The 17,927-nt window shown below is 40.2% G+C and overlaps 1 protein-coding gene across 4 annotated transcripts in view; it reads right to left on the bottom strand.

The window, feature by feature from the left end:
* The window catches only part of CCDC25 (coiled-coil domain containing 25), a 120,999-nt gene that overhangs the window by 35,546 nt on the left and 67,526 nt on the right, over nt 1-17,927 (bottom strand). For all 4 annotated transcript variants that reach the window (XM_068104954.2, XM_078783721.1, XM_068104955.2 and 1 more), the window contains 2 exons: nt 10,402-10,477; nt 9,087-9,190 (listed from right to left, as the gene is read on the bottom strand). In XM_068104954.2, coding sequence (XP_067961055.1) covers nt 9,087-9,190; nt 10,402-10,477 — 180 coding nt within the window. The remainder of the gene's footprint in view (nt 1-9,086; nt 9,191-10,401; nt 10,478-17,927) is intronic.

The raw sequence follows: 17,927 nt of genomic DNA, 5'->3' as shown, positions 1-17,927 counted from the left end.
TCTGCTGGGCTGAACAGATCCAGATTCGGACTTTCAAATTTGAATAGTCTTCCTTGTCCACCAGGTTTCATCCAAATCCATCCAAAACATTGAGATATTGTGCCACAGACGTGGCCAAAAAAAATTGGCACCCTTGCACTTTTTTCAAATAACTCACAAATTCTCTAAGAATAAGTTAAAATTGACAAAAGTATTTGGTCTCCACAATTCTTTGATTTAAGAAAGTAGATGGGAGGGTTTGCCTTTTCGTGAGAAATATTCAGAGTGTGAGTTTGTCAAGAGTGAAAGATAGATTTTGAAATGTTTGACCAGCTTGTGTTTTTATTAAGGTTTGAAAAGTGGGAAGAGGTTGCTGCCTAACTATCTCAACGACGAGGGATGTCATGGAAGAAGGTGGAGTGATCAGAAAATATATAAAGGGGGTTTTTCCAGAGAGTCAGAGAGATCGTTAATGAAGATAAGGAGAGTTTGGAGATCAATGTAAGGTGCCAGACTATATTTAAAGGCCTGATCATGTGAATGGGTGTGTTCTACCAAACCTTACCAATCATCCCCGTCAGTGAGTGGACTTTGAACCTAGAGGGATTACTTCATTTGAACGTGTCAGGATTGGCGATTTATTGGACGTCTGCTATCGGAAGGACGACGGCGTCATTACCAGCATTCAGGTAGACTTCCTAGATGTAGACACCATATCTGGTCTGGTTGATTCTTAACACCAATCGAAAAGGTCACACTTGTAAATGCACAGGGTAACTTCAAAATTATTATATTTATTATTAATCATATTTGGGAGGTGGAGGATAGGGGGGGAGGGGTGAGGTGGTTATGAGAGGTGTATAAGGTTTGAGGGCCTATATACAGTCGTGGCCAAAAATATTGGCACCCTTGCACTTTTTTCAAATAACTCACAATTTTCTCGAAAAATAAGTTGAAATTGACAAAATTATTTGGTCTCCACAATTCTTTATTTCACTGTTAATATTACAGAACCTTTGTTTTTTATTCAGAACTTAATATATCCTTTTAAATCAGAAAATAAAAAGGATTGGCATTGACAAAATTATTGACACCCTAGACTTAATATTTGGTAGCACTGCCTTTGAACAAAATAACTGCAGTCAAGCGCCTCCTATAGCCATGAATGAGCTTCCGACACCTCTCTACTGGCAGTTTGGCCCACTCTTCTTGTGCAAACTGCTCCAGTTCTCCCAGATTTGAAGGGTGCCTTCTCCCAACTGCTGTTTTCAGATCTCCTCACAGGTGTTCAATGGGATTTAGATCTGGACTCATTGCTCGCCACTTCAGAAAAGTCCAGCGTTGTGTCTTGAACCATTCCTGGGTGATTTTTGAAGTGTGTTTGGGGTCATTGTCCTTCTGCAAGACCCATGACCTTCAACGGAGACCCAGCTTTCCAACACTAGGTTCAACATTGTGCTCCAAAATGCCTTGATAATCTCCTGATTTCATGATGCCATGCACACATTCAAGGCACCCAGTGCCAGAGGCAGCACAGCAACCCCAAAATATCACTGAAACTCCTCCAGGTTTAACTGAAGGGAAGGTGTTCCTTTCTTTGAAGGCTTCATTTTGTTTTATGTAAACATAGAGATGTGCTTTACCAAAAAGCTCTAATTTGGTCTCATCTGTCAACAGGAAATTCTCCCAGATGGATTTTGGCTTGTTCAAGTGTGTTTTGGAAAACTCCACTCAGGCTTTCTTTTATTTCTCTCTCAGCAGTGGGGTCCTCCTGGATCTCCTACCACATAACCCCCTTTCATCGAGTTGGTGACGGAGGGTGCGAGTTGAAAATGTCGTACCTTGTGTCTGAAGGTAAACTTGAATCTGTTTGGCAGTTGATCGAGGTGCTTTCTCCACCATTCGAACAATCCTTCGCTGCAATCTTCGATCAAGTTTTCTTTGGTGGCCACAGTGCCATGGGCCTGAAACTTCCTGGTAACATTGTGTACGGTGGACACAGGAACATCAAGGTCTCTGGAGATGGACTTGTAGCCTTGAGATTGTCCATGCTTGGCCACAATATTGTGTCTGACCTCAGACAATTCTCTGGTTTTCTTTCTTTTCTCCATGCTCATTGCGGTATACAGTGACACAAAACAGCAGAACGACTCATTTTCTCTATTCAAACTGGTTGAATGAGTGATTTTAATATTGCAGGCACTTGCAACTCACCATGTGTAAGTTAAATTCTAAACTAAAGGAGAATACCCCCTGTTCTTACCCGACCCCTCCCCCCCCCCCACCCCCCCCAACCCCTTTCCGGATCCGATGCTCCCCCTTCCTCTTCATTAACGGTATGGACCTCAAACATCCGGGGCCTTCGCTCAAACTTGACTGATCTCTCCATACAGGTTGCTTCTGACAAACCAGACGTGATCTGCTTGACAGAAACTTTCCTCCTTCATGATGTCTCTGATTCCTTGATATCTCTCCCAGGTTACTCCCTCCTCCAGTATGAAAGACCTGAGCCTCATCCTGGAGGTGGGGTTGCTATCTTTATAAAAAACTCTCTTCCTCACTCGCCCTGCACTGCCCTCTCTCCACCTCGCCCCCAGGAATACCTTTGGCTACGGCTTCCCCATCGCTCCCACCTTTTGTTCATATGTGTGTTGTACCGTCCACCAAACAGTGATGACTCCATCGACATCTCGCTGTCTGATAAAATGGACCAACTTCTATCTACCCATCCCAACGCTCAGCTCCTCATATGTGGTGATTTCAATTGTCACCATGCCAGTTGGCTGGGTGTGGGTACCTCTCTCACCAGCCATGGCTCTTCAGCAAAGGACTTCTGCTACTCACTGGGACTGACACAATCTGTCAATTTCCCGACCCGGATCTCAGTCAACGGAGCATCTTCTCTTCTGGACTTGGTTATGACTAACTTCCCTGAAAATGTCTGCTGCTCTTCTTCTGCTCCAATCGGCTCATCTGATCATGTGCTTGTTAAAGTGGACATCTCTCTGACCATTCTCAGAGAGCATCCTCAGCATTGACGAGTCTGGCATTTCACTCAGGCCAACTGGCACGAGTGGCACGGTCTTCAAGCAGCCATCAATCATCTGGACTGGTCTCCCATCTCTGAGATCAACTCATCCTGGGAATTCTTCCAAAGTAAATTGCTCTCTCATGCACAGATTTATCCCATCTCGTCTTCAGTTGTCATACCCTTCTCCTCCCGTCCACGGTACACGGAATCTTGTGGTGAGGCTGTTGCCCAGAAACAACTTGCTTTCGTCTCCTGTAAAGCAAATCCAACAGAAGGAAATCTCATTTCCTTTCACAAAGCCCGAAACAAGTGTGTGTCCAGTCCACCCTCAGGAGCGCCAGGAAACAATATCTCTCCGTTCTCAAGACCGAACTCTCTTATCTGTCTCCCTCTTCCAAATCCTGGTGGCATCTGGTCAAATCTGTTTCTGGTGTTTGTTCCCCCTCCATCCCATCCCTCACCTCAAACGGCTACACGGCTGACTCCGCACGTGAAAAAGCTGAATGCCTCAACTCTGTGTCTGCCTCTAAATCTTGTGTCCCAAACCCATCCCTCTCTGTACCCACCGTACCCAGTCGTACCCAGCTGCTCCTGGACTCTGTGTCCTTTCCTCCTGACAAGGTGGAAAAGTTTCTGTCAACCCTCGACTCTGATTCTGCAACTGGACCTGACGGCATCAGCCCACGGGTCCTAAAATCCTGTTCTTCCGCTCTTTCACTCCCTCTCTCTGTTCTCTTCACCCTCTCTTTTGCTCAAGGTCATCTGCCATCTGCTTGGAAATCAGCCAACATCACCGCCTTGCACAAAAAAGGTGCAAAAACAGATCCTAGCAACTACAGACCAATCAGCCGTCTCCCAATTATCAGCAAAGTCATGGAATCCATCATTGCTTCGGATATGAAATCTTTCCTCTTCTCCAATGGCTTGATCTCTGATCATCAATTTGGTTTCAGACCTGGTCACTCTACTCTGGACATGCTGCTTCTGCTTTCTCAACAATGGATGGAGGTCCTCAATGCCAAACAGGAAATTAGAGCTGTCTCCCGTGACATATCACGTGCCATCGATACGGTCTGGCACCCCGCTCTGCTCACCAAACTCTCCTCCTTTGGTATCCATGGAAATCTCCACGCATGGCTGGTGGATCTCCTCTCTAGTCGTAGTCAACGTGTGGCCCTGAATGGGTTTCTCTCATCTCCTCTTCCTGTTCAGGCTGGAGTTCCCCAAGGCAGTGTTCTGGGCCCTGTGCTTTTTCTGGTCTTCATCAATGATCTCTCTGACTCTCTTGAAAATCCTCTCTATCTCTTTGCTGATGACTCTACTCTCTGTCGCTCCATTCCTCGTCCCTCAGATCGGCAGTCTGCAGCCTCCTCACTCTCTGCAGACCTGGACAAAATCACAGACTGGGCAAACAAGTGGAACATGTCTTTCAATCCTGACAAATCTCTTTTTTTTTTTTTTTTTTTTTTTTTTTTTTGTATACTGAATCGAGGCTCGTGAAAGAGCTAACATTTACTTCACAAACAAGTCAACCAGACAAACAAAATATATAAAAAGCGGGAGCGGAAAACAAGATGGGGAGAGAAGGTGAAGCACACAAACACAACATTTGAGAGCAGGGAGATGTGTGGAAGGGAGAGGGCTTGGGGGGAGGAGGCATGGGAAGGGGGGGGGGGGTGGAGGGAGAAGTATAAAACATAAGGACACCAATGACTTCCAGGACAGAAGTTGGTATTTCAAAAAAGTGGAATTGGGGTGAAATTAGCGGGGGTAGAAAAGATCAAGGTTTTGGATGGGGGAAGATAAGAGATGGTGGTGAACAGCTGTTTTAAAGACCTGGAGGGTGGAGTGGGATTGAAGAGAGTGAGGGAGTTTGTTCCAGAGGCGGGAGAAAAGAGGAATGAAGGAGTGAAGGTGAGCAGCGAGTCTTGATTTTGACAGTTTGACCATAAGAGGGTTGCAGGCAGATCTTGTGCGACCTGTAGGAATATTTGCGGGACAGAGCCCAGAGAGAGCTGGGGGGGCAAGGCCAGAGAGGAGTCGGTAGAAGATGGAAAGACCACCAACCTGCCTGCGGTGAGTGAGTGAGAGGCCCTTGGAGTTAGCTTCATCGCGGGAGATTCTTACGATGTCTCTCCGAAAAGACCAACTGGACAACCCTCCCAACCACTTTCTGAATAATCCTCTCCAAGAAGTTCTGTCACTCAAGCTTTTGGGTCTCACTATCTGCCATGATCTTTCCTGGGAAAACCACATTTCAAATCTGGCCTCCAAAGCCAGTCGCCGACTGGGCATCCTCCGTCGTGCGAAGTCCTTCCTTGGCACAGCTGAGTTCCTCACATACACAAGGCTTTCATCCGCAGCTCAATGGAATACTGCTCTCCCCTCTGGGCTGGTGCTCCTGCCTCACACCTAGCTCGTCTTCACGCTGTTGAAAACAAAGCGTTCAGAATCATTGGAATCTCCCGCGTTGAAGCTAACTCCAAGGGCCTTTCACTCTCTCACCGCAGGCAGGTTGGTGGTCTTTCCGTCTTCTACCGACTCCTCTCTGGCCTTGCCCCCCCCCCCAGCTCTCTCTGGGCTGCGTCCCCCCACATATCCATACAGGTCGCACAAGATCTGACTGCAACCCTCTTATGGTTAAACTGCCAAAATCAAGACTCTCTGCTCACCTTCACTCCTTCATTCCTCTTTTCTCCCACCTCTGGAACAAATTCCCTCACTCTCTTCAATCCCACTCCACCCTCCAGGTCTTTAAATCAGCTGTTAACCACCATCTCTTATCTTCCCCCATCCAAAACCTTGATCTTTTCTACCCCCACTAATTTCACCCCAAATCCACTTTTTTGAAATACCAACTTCTGTCCTGGAAGTCCTTGGTGTCCTTGTGTTTTATACTTCTCCCACCCCCCCCCCCCCCCCCCACTCACCACGCCTCCTCCCCCCAAGCCCTCTCCCTCCCACACATCTCCCTGCTCTCAAATGTTGTGTTTGTGTGCTTCCCCTTCTCTCCCCATCTTGTCTTCCGCTCCCTCTTTTTATATATTTTGTTTGTCTGTTTGATTTGTTTGTGAAATAAATGTTAGCTCTTTCACAAGCCTCGATTCTGTATACAAATCACCTACTTGAAGTCTATTTTTAACAACTTCCAAAAGGTGCCAATAATATTGTCCAGGCCATTTTAGGATTTCTTTGTGAAACAAGCTAAGATTTAGTAATTTTTTCAAATTTTTTTGTTTTGTTCCACTAGTGTCGCAGCATAGCAAACCTGTTGTGCATTTTGTGATACAAGCACCAAATTTGGCACAAATGTACATTAATATGTTGCGAACATTTTCAGATATTGGGCCACTTGAAATTCCGTAATTTTTTTTTTCAATTTTTTTCAAATTTCGTAATTTCAAATTTTTCGGGTGACACCGTCACAATTTCGGTCTTCGAGGCCGGCCGATATAGTGGGGCGGCTTAGCCCAAATATTCAAAAGAATTGTGCATTTTGTGATACAAGCACCAAATTTGGCACAAATGTACATTAATATGTTGCGAACATTGTGTGGTCAGCAATGAAGACGAGAGTCTGAATTACATGTATGCAAAAGACCTTGTGAACCAGTGAAGCAAATACACGGGTAAGCATGAATTAAATCTAGGGCATGATATAATTTCCATGATGTTTACCTCTACACTCAATGGTGGAAGGAGGTAATGTTTTGATCCCAGCTTGTCTGTATGTCTGTTTGTCTGTTAGTCCACAAAATTCCAGACAAAGCTTGTAGTAGTGGTAGTTGTAGTGGTAGTGGTGATAACAGAAATTGTTATATAGAACTGAACTTATATTATTATTATATGCAGAAAATAACTTCATTTCTATATGCCCTGCAGTGGACAGGTTAATTGGTTTATGCACTGAATGGGTCACCCTGGTGTGCACTGCTGTGTTCTGCCTCACTGAGTTGTTCAGGTATGATGTACTCAGCACAAGCTTCCGGTCGGCCCGGAGGTGGGGGTGCGGGGCCTGTCACGGAACAACGTCAAAACAAACGGCCTGCCGGAGCCGCCCAAAAGTCGGGCGTGAGGGGCGCGTCCACTAATGGAACGCCTCTCGCTTCCCAGATCGAGGGCCACGTGGTCAGGAGAACCTCGTCCCTTCCGGTCACACTTTGCCTATCGGCCGGCCTCGAAGACCGAAATTGTGACGGTGTCACCCGAAAAATTTGAAATTACGAAATTTGAAAAAATTTGAAAAATAAAATTACGGAATTTCAAGTGGCCCAATATCTGAAAATGTTCGCAACATATTAATGTACATTTGTGCCAAATTTGGTGCTTGTATCACAAAATGCACAATTCTTTTGAATATTTGGGCTAAGCCGCCCCACTACACTGCAATCCAAAGAAATACATATGTGGATAACAAAAGATTTTTAAATTTCAACAATTTTCTGGAAGAAATGGTGCATTATTTGAAACAAGCGTAACGCCTAGGTCCCCCGTCGGTGAAGTGATGCGAGTTGACAAAGTGGAAGAGGCAAGGCGGCCATCTTGGATTTTGACGTGGCGACCCAATTTTCAATAGGGTTCTTCCTTTTGCCGAGATACACCCACACACCAGATTAGAAGTTGGTACTTTGCTTATTTTTCAAGATATTCCGCTCACAAGGTTTAGACATACATGGCGGCGACCATCTTCGATTTTGACGTGGCGACCCAATTTTCAATAGAGTTCTTCCTTATGCCGAGATGCACCCACACACCAGATTAGAAGTTGGTACTTCGCTTATTTTTCAAGATATTCATCTCAAGGTTCAGACATATATGGTGGCGGCCATCTTGGATTTTGACGTGGTGACCCAATTTTCAATAGCGTTCTTCCTTGTGCCTAGATACACCCACAGTCCACACACCAGATTAGAAGTTGGTACTTCGCTTATTTTTCAAGATATTCAGCTCACAAGGTTCAGACATACATGGCATCAGACATACATGGCGGCGGCCATCTTGGATTTTGACGTGGGTTGCACCCACACACCAAATTCGAATGCGGCCCTTCGCTTACGCACGCACGCACGCACGGAGGGGAAAACCATAGTCCCCCTTTCGCTCCGCGGTGCGACGGGGGACAAAAAAGTGCAAGGGTGCCAATATATTTGGCCATGACTATCGCTTTTGGCCCAATCTCTCAAAGGTGAAGAATCACGAAAAAATCTAGTATCCGGATCAGGATATTCACCAAAATCTAATGGTTTCGTCCTTATCATACACCCAACTTCTCCACCAAATTTCGTCCGAATCTGTCCACAACTTCTTTAGATATCCTGTTCACAGACAGACAGGAGTGCAAACATAGCCTCCTCCCACCATCAGTGGTGAAGACAATTAACCAACCAAAATCGAATCAATTCGTCCTTGTCACACACTCAACCTGTCCAGTAAGTTTCGTCCAAATCCGTCCATAACTTTTTGAGATACCCTGCTTCCAGATAGATAGACAAACATGGGTGAAAACATACCCTCCATACACCTTCGGTGGTGGAGGTAATGAAATCCAAAACATGGAGAACAAATAAATAACTCCGAATCACTACAGTCTTAATCTCAACTTGCTCACCGGCCTCGTATCATTCCAAAACACTTCATCTGGACACCATTAGCTTAAATTATATAAGCTTATAGAGACACCTGACCTCTCTCTTATCAAGGTTTTCAATAGCAAATTACAGCAGCATATTCACTTTGATACAAGCAAATAAATCATTGTGTCAAGCATTCAATGATTTTTATCTTTTTTTTCAATCCAATAAATTTATATCATTCATTTCATTTCATTTCAATTTCATTTCATAAATTTCATTTCAATCCATCTCTATCAAGAGTTGCAAATTCAAGCATTCACATCATTATCAAAACTTTCAAGTAGTTACACAGGCCAACACACAAAATTAGAATAGCTTCACACTGCCATTTTCAATTTGTGGTCGTCAATGTATTAAGCATGCACATTGGCCAATAATTACAATGAATCAAGAAGTTTATCTGCAAAAGCAAAAATCCAATGATCTGCCACAAAGCATCTCACCTCCTTCTGGTTGTAGAAGCTAACTTGTCCCACAGCCATGTCTCCAGTCTTCTTGAGATTTGCCCATGGGGTGTAAACTATTGCAATATTGTTCATCTTATTGCCTAATAACGAGCAGCATAAACAGAGGGAAACAAAAAGAGTGGAGGGGAGATCTCTTAGATTTTCATCAAAAATATATGAAGGCAAATAAATATCCGTGTTAAGAGAAAGCAAAACAAGGCCTGTTTCACGTATTTTTCTTTAACATGTAATGACCATCACAGACACTTTATAAATCACTTGAGAGTGGTAAAGGCAATAGCTGGTCATCGTTTTAGGCACAGGTAGCAGATCAACCCATCACTGAAGGTTATTAGTGAGACAATTTGGGTTTTCGTGACAAACAGAGAGTGATGCGTTTATTTTCAAGATTTGAACACAAGTTGAGAATGCAAATCCTTTTCATGCCTCCGGCGATCGACGGAGGCATTATGTTTTCAGGTTGTCCGTCCGGCTGTCCGTCCGGCTGTCCGTCCGTCCGTCCGTGATAGGTTTTCGTTACCGCCATAACTTGAGAATGGCTGAAGGGATCTTAATCAAACTTAGTACAGGTGTGTGTAATGAGGTAAAGATGAACTGATTATATTTTGGGGTCACACAGTCAAAGGCCAAAGATCAGAGGTCATGTTGGGTACAAATCCTGTTACCGCGATAATTTTTGAACCAGTGATGGGATTCTGACCAAATTTGGTACACGTATGTAGAATGATGTAAAGATGAACTCCTTAGATTTTGGGGTCAAGAGGTTAAAGGTCAAAGTCTGTAATATGTCTATAACTTGAGAACGGCTGAAGTGATCTAATTCAAACTTGGTACAGGTATGTATAATGATGTAAAGATTAACTGATTAGATTTTGGGGTCCCGAGGTCAAAGGCCAAAGGTCAGAGGTAATGTCAGGTAAAAATGTGATAAATTGTGAACAGCTGAAGGGATTTAAATTCAAACTTGGTACAGGTATGTATAATGATGTAAACATTAACTGATTAAATGTTGGGGTCAAGAGCTCAAAGGTCAGAGGACATGTCAGGTAAAAATGTGATAACGTGAGAACAGCTGAATGGATTTTAATCAAACTTGGTACAAGTATTATAATGATGCAATAATAATGTGGGCGGAGGCATATCGGTCGACGTTGTGACGTCAAAGCGTGTTGTTCTAGTTACTGCTGCAAGGGATGGCAGTCCAGCGTCATCATCACTACCATATCCATTGAACATACAATATTACAATGCAATTTCGATGAGCTGGAGAAACAAGGAAAGCCTCACTCACCCTGAATGCTGTTTGCCTTCACAAGCTGGGTACAGTCTGTGAGCACTTCTGGAGGAATATCATCCATAGTTTGACCCTAGAAACAAGAACAACAAAAGCTCATCCACAAAACAGTAATTTTACTCTTAATGACTCTGTTGTGAGGAATAGCTGAGATGTGTTATCACTGTCAAAGGTTAAAATATTGTTAAACAGGGACAAGAAAATAACAACAATAAATTTCCATTGGCAAGTATGCTACTCTAAATAATAAAACAAACAGGTACAGATACATTCAAAGTACACCACCCCCATGCCAAATAATTAAATATCCTCCAGCGTGGCATTGCCTGGGCGCCTCTGGTGCCAGGCAATACCGCTGCGCAGCTCAAAGAGACTGTATTAGGAGGGAGGGGTGTAAAGTAATTGATTGATTAGTTGCATAATTAAAATCAATAAAAGATTATCATAAAATATTTTCCTAATCAATTGGCTAATAGCATAACTAAACCACTAGTAGTAGTGTAATAATGTTGCTTCTGGGACACCTCCGTTTAACATGGGAAATCCCTATCTAATGTCATTTACCCCCTTGTCTTTTTCAAAAATCATAAACACCTCTATTTCTCCCACCCTCATCTTTATGAACCTTTTGTCTGTAGTACCTATCCTTAATGTTGTTCATTAGACCACTCAAACACTACAAATATTTGTTTTCTCTTATAGACCTATCATCCTTCTTCTACATATCATCTGGCAGATTAATCTTTGACCCACTCAAACATTGACCCATTCACTTCCATATTAATTCTTTCCCTCCCTCATTGCCCCTAAACACCTATATTTCTCTCACCCTGTTCTTTACGAACCTTCTAACCTTTTGACATGCTATCCTTATTCATTAGACCACTTAAACACCTGTGATCCTTCTGACCTTATGGACCTTTTAACCTTTTACTCTTAATATCATCTGGTGAATATGGCCCACTCAAACAACGACCCTACAAATATTTGTTTATGCGTGGGAAATAATTTAATTCTCCTCCAACTTCCATCACCATACTCAAACCTTTTTTTATTAATTCTTCGCTTTTGAGAAATGACGTTGTTTCAATGACTTGGATAACTTCCCAGAAAGATTTCATTGTCTTATTTCCTGTTATTCACACACGCTCAGGGCTTCCCCGAAATGACTGCATGTCGTCATTTCAAGAAAATACATTTTGTTCATTATAAAAGAACGTGTTCAATTCAATTTTGATCATTGGGGATCGACATGTCTTACTACTCCATCCTTTACTCTGATAAAGAAGAAGAATACTCACCAAGGTAAGTTTCATTTAAAATTAAAGTGTTTAAAGCTTTGTATGGGATTAATTATACAACAAATGACTTAATATTCCTTTATCTTTACAGCAATGCGAATATCCTGGCAGAACTTCAAACTGGTTGGAATGAAAATACTGCAGAATCTCAAGAGTTGCAAAACGAAATGAACTTGAACAACTTGCCTGTTTCACCATTCTTGGAAGATTCATATGCAAGGTAAGATACTAAATATTAATACATTTGTGTTAAACGACGCTGCCTTAGTGTGTGTGTGTGTGTGTGTGTGTGTTCGTGTGTGTATGTGTTTGTGTGTGTTCGTGTGTGTATGTGTGTGTGTATGTATCTGTGAATGTGTGTGTGTATGTGTATGTGTGTGTTCTTGTGTGTATGTATCTATGAATGTGTGTGTGTGTGTGTGTGTGTGTGTGTGTGTATGTGTGTGTGTGTATGTATCTGTGAATGTGTGTATGTGTTTGTGTGTGCGTTCGTGTGTGTATGTGTGTGTGTGTATGTATCTGTGAATGTGTGTGTGTATGTGTATGTGTGAATGTGTATGTGTGTGTATGTGTGTGTATGTGTGTGTGCGTGTGTGTGATGTTTTGTCAAGCTTACTTCAACATAGTAATTTCTCCTTATTTTGTTTGCAGCCTTGAAGACCAAAGCTTGGAGTGGGACGATTTTGATTTTCCAAAGAGTGGTTATTTCCCGTCAACATGTGGTACCCTAAATTTTCAACTCGACCACTTGGACACAAAGCTCGATTTTTTAGAGGTATGTATCCCAATATCCTCATATCCTTGTGTGTGTGTGTGTGTGTGTGTGTGTGTGTATGTGTGTGTGTGTGTGTGTGTATGTGTGTATGTGTGTATGTGTGTGTGTGTGTGTGTGTAATATTTTCTCTCCCCTCTTGTCCTCTTGCCTTTGACAGAAAGAGATTCCAAACCTGAAGATATCTGCTGCTGTTGAAACTACCTTTGTCTTATGTTGGGAAGAAATTGATGACTTATGCTGGGGAGAAGTTGAATGTATACCTCAAGAAAAATGTTTTAATAATATAAAGATTTTAATGTTTTCAATATTTATATATATTTGTTTTGTTTACAATTATTTAATTCTTAATTACAAAAAGAGAATAAAGGAGGGAACGGGGAGGTGCACCCCTGCCAAAGACCCTTCACCCCCCTCATCCCACCCCTCCCCTCCCCTTGTGTGTGGGGAAGGTGGGGGTGGGATGAGGGGGGTGAAGGGTCAAGGGTGGGGGTGCACGGAGGGTGGGGGATGATGGGTGTGGTCTGTGTGGGCGGGGTCTGTGTGGGCGGGGTCTGTGTGGGCGGGGTCTGTGTGGGCGGGGTCTGTGTGGGCGGGGTCGGTGTGGGCGTGGCTTATGATTTTTTATTTATTTAATTTTTTTTTATTATTACCACGAATTAAATTAGCTAATATGGGTGGGGTGAATAGAAATGTTGTTTAATGAATTATTAGCTTTGTTTTTTGTAATTCTTGCGAGTAAAATGAACCCAAGATTTCTTCTCGATTTATATCATTTAATTTGTAGGTCCAAGGGACTGTATCCATTACATCAACGATTATAAATAATTCATTAGTCCATTTTTGTGTATAACCTTTCTCAAAATGGCTTTTCCATTTGTATATCCTTACAATATCACCAACTTTGAACTTGGGCTTTCTCAAATTAATCTCCTTTTCATATTCTAATTTTGTAAATGTTTCTGATGGTTTTGATTTTGTTGATGAATGAACTGTATTGTTGTAATCATCTACAATATCCTGAATTAAATACACCCATTTTTGAGAACCGAGTTGTGTGAATTTTTTATATAATTTCTCTTTCAAAGTACGATTAAAACGCTCAATAACAACTGCCTTTCCTTCATTAAAGGTGCTGTATAATTTAATACCCTTCCCCTTAAGAAATTTCATGAATATTTTGTTATAGAACTCTGTTCCCTCATCAGTCCATAACTTCTTTGGTTTCCTTTTATCCCGATCAAATATTAGCTTAAAGGCTAACATTAAAGTATCACCCCTTTTATTTTTTAAAGGGACAACCCAGGCAAATCTACTCCTCAAATCAATAACGGTTAAAGCATACCTGTATCCCCTGTCATTATTCAATTCAATTAAATCAGCGGACCATATGTGGTCAGTGTATTTAGAATAAACCTTCCTTCTTTTAAACTTTGTGATTATAGGTTTGTGTAATTCTTCAGCCAAAAGCTCCTCAGTCTTGATGGCATCATTAGAGCCTAATAGTTTTTTGAGGAATAACCAAGACCAAGTTTCAATTTAGCATTTATCAAATTTCTCACAATAAACCTATCAACTTTCTCTCTCAACGTTGGATTTTGTATCAAAGACAAATTATACAACATTTCGCTGTCGGCTTTATGTTTTTCAGTCAACGTAGTGGTTTTCCCATAAGCAATATCATGCTTCATACACACTTCGTCAACCCTATTTGTAGGTTTAGACCAAGGTTTAGGATTGTCAGCCTCATCTAATCTTTTATCCAAGTTTGTTCCTGGACCACAGAAAGAATACCCTGGAAGGTGTAATTCCCCTGGAATTCCAGTTGTTGTAAATTTACTTCCTGACAGAAACTTTTGTATGTCTCCTCCTCTTTTAGGAGAGATGAATTGGCACTTTTTAGAGCCACATACTTGACATATTCCTTTTTGATAAACTCTATTATTTTTAGCTTTAACATAAGAGATATTTTTAGATTTAGTTTTCTTTTTACATTTGAGACAATAACTCATATTTATTTATCAGAAAAATTCCGACAGAGTATCAAAACCTTTTTGGTTTTCAACATATACATTTCAATCTTTATTTTTAAAACATAAAGAATCCTAAGGAATGCCTTCACTCTCTCCTCCAGTTATTTACAAATAAAAACTAACTAAAGTCAATGACACCAACATCATCAATCACATAATCTTTTCCTTCTTCTTCTTCTTCTTCTTCACCACTTTCTCGTTTAAATCTCTGAAATTGAAGACATTGACGTTCTTATTTTTGAAACCATTATCTTCGTAAGAGTTGTTAATTCTTTAATTTCCTCTTCGGTGCGTTGAGATTGATTTATTTGCTTTAATACACTCAATCTTTTATGAATCTCAGTGATTTCCATCTTTTTATATTTTTCCTCCCTCTCTCTTTGCTCCCTCTCCTCCTCCTCCATTTTCTCCCTCTCCTCCTTCTCCTTTTTCTCCCTTTTCTCCCTTTCCTCCTTCTCCCTTTTCTCCCTCTCCTCCTTCTCCTCCCTCTCCCTTTCCTCCTTCTCCTTTTTCTCTCTTTCCTCCTTCTCTTCTTCAACTCCTTCCTCATCCCTTGCTACCCTTGAGTTTGAACCCCAAAGAATATTATACATATACTCATCTGGATTTTGAGATATTCTTGTATCTATAATTATTTTTCTCATAATAGGATACCAATAAGATTTGTTGACGATTTCTAAAAGAGTTTTATATTTCATAACTTTGAGAAGTTCATTTTTATTTAATATTTTAAACAAGTCTCTATTTGTGGGTTTAACAATATCAGTATAAGGCCAGTTTTTTATGACAAAATTCCCATGTATATGCTCCAAATCATAAGGTATGTAATACCGAGCACCCTTTTCTTGTAGGTATCCTTGAATACAAAAATTATAATTCTCTTGTAGTCTTCTTCCTGCCATTTATGTATCAGAAATATATGTGAGATTAATATTATGACAGGTAATACCACCCCATCTTCCCACTACCAAATCGGTTTGTATTCCTCGGCTTTCTATCCTTATCTCATTACCTTCCTTCTTTGTCATGCGAACCATCGCTATACTATCATATATTTTTATTTTCTTAAAATCACGTATTTGTTGTTTACTAATTGTACTTCCACATAAATCCTTATCTTCACCAAGTGGATAATATTCTTCTTTACGAGACTGATTTAAATCATGTAGGTCTTCTATGTTTATTGAAAAAGACCAATTATACCCTAAATCAGGCATATCATACCCCCATTTATTAATTCGCATATTAACTAAATGTCCTTCTTTATAAAATTTAATTGTAAGCAGGTAGTTAAATTCAATGAGGAAAGGTGTATGGTCAGTATAACCAGGTGTTGTGGTTGTAAATTTTACTTGTTTCACAAAACGTGCTGTTTTCTTTAAAGATATATATTGTGATAAATCACTGAATCTAATCAAGTCATTCGCATCTGTAGGGTTTGGATAATTGATTAATTTATATGTATTCTTCATATTAATATTTTTACTTACACTATATTTTTGTCGTTCAGCCTGTGCCTTTGTATAATAATTTGATAAATCAATATCCTGAGAGGATTTTCCAAAGATAGAACCATCTTTTCCAACATAGGTCATTTATATTAGATAAAAAATGATATCATAAAAATTTTCATTATTGTTGAGTTGAAATAATACATATAAACATAATTGGCCACAACATTTAGAATTAATTTCTTGAACTTGGAATGTTTGATAAACACCGTTCTGTAAGAATTGTATTACTTCAACAGGTGGTGGCATACCATAACTATCAAAATAATATTTATCCTGACTATTATGAATACAAACCCAATGAGAACCATTCTGTGTGTCTAAATTCATAATAATATTCTTTGTATTCTTATTTATATGTGTTAATTCATCTCTCATACAAATAACCACATTATCAATTTTTAGTGTTTTACAATACTTAGCTAGTTCTATATTTGACGTTGTATTCTTTCCAAATTGTTTAAACCATTTATCCATTTATTTATGAGAAAGATACAATCCATTACCCCGTTTAGTTAGTTTAACACCCGCTTGAGCGATAGAGGAAAGCATATCTCCAACCAACAATCTAGCTTTATCAGGTAGACTTTCAAGTTTTTGAGCAAAATCTACAATTACACCACTTCCACTAATTTGTTTCTCCAACTCCTTGTTATGTCTTTCCAATTCTTTTTGAGCTTTTAGTTGTGCCTTCCTTTCGTTAGCAGTTTTTACCGCTGCTGAAATACCACCAGTCAATGCTCCCGCCGCACTTAAACCAGCAAATAAAGGAATTAGAAACGGGAGAAATCCTCCTCTTGACTCGTCTATTGAATATTTCTTTAACATAGGTTTCGTCATTTTAATTTTAAGTGATCCAACATCATTTAGTGTTTTTACTTGTGTGTGTGTGAGTAAAACATCAATTCTTACAGCTCCTTTTCTTTGAATTGTATTAACATTAATAATACAAGGCTTTTGATTTTGAATACAAGATGTTAATTTATTAAGATTGATTTGATTAACATATACCCCAACCATTTATTTATGAGAAAAAACCTATGTGATATTAATCATAACACCATTATCTGTATTAATCTGTAATTCTGTTTCCTCCAAAAGCAAACAATAAGCATCAACTTCTTCATTCTCCCCTCTTTCAATGTATAGAGAAGTATCCACTCGATTAGACTTTATAGTTTCCTTTTGAGAACTCAGGTCAATTGCGTAGATTGTATATAAACCTTTAAATGCAACCATATCCAAAATAGGATCATTATTACCATTACTTTCACACACCTTTTGGTAGGACTTGTAGGCTTCCGCATAATCATTTTTTTCCCAATCAATTTCCAATCTATCTCGCGGATAAAATGTGCCATCAAGAGAAACCCGAAGTTGTTTCACCTTAGCATTATCACTCAGCGCATTATTCTTATTAGTACCGTCCTCTCCATCTGGTTTTTTAAAAATGAGCCAGAGGTATCGTGGCTTTCCTTGAAGAACACCCAAATTCCAAGTGTAGGTAGTGTGTTCCAGTTTAACGTGTTGACATCTTCTTTTAAGGTATGATACATTTAGCGGTTTCTTTGAGTTAAGTCTTCTATTTAACATCTCTTCCGTTTTAAGATTAGGAGTATATTCACTGATATACCAACACAAATCATTAATAACAAATTTATTGTTGTCTCCAAAAGCATTTTCATCCCCAAAAAGCAACCTATTTACATTATCATTCCTTTGTAGTTGAAATCTAATTTTAAGACCATACAAAACTTTATCATAATCGCAAAATCCAAATATACCTTTAAGAGGTACTGCTACGGTAAAACTATTCACTGCTTTTGTTTCATCATTATACATTGACTTCCTTTGACTATAACCAGGGTCTGCGTTTGTACCCGTTGACATATCAGGAATAAAACCT

Source organism: Myxine glutinosa, chromosome 8 (genome assembly GCF_964187855.1).
Source record: "Myxine glutinosa chromosome 8, kmMyxGlut1.1, whole genome shotgun sequence".
Taxonomy (NCBI): Eukaryota; Metazoa; Chordata; class Myxini; order Myxiniformes; family Myxinidae; genus Myxine; species Myxine glutinosa.
The sequence above is the reverse complement of the archived record's forward strand: the minus strand, read 5'-3'. Positions and strand labels throughout refer to the sequence as shown.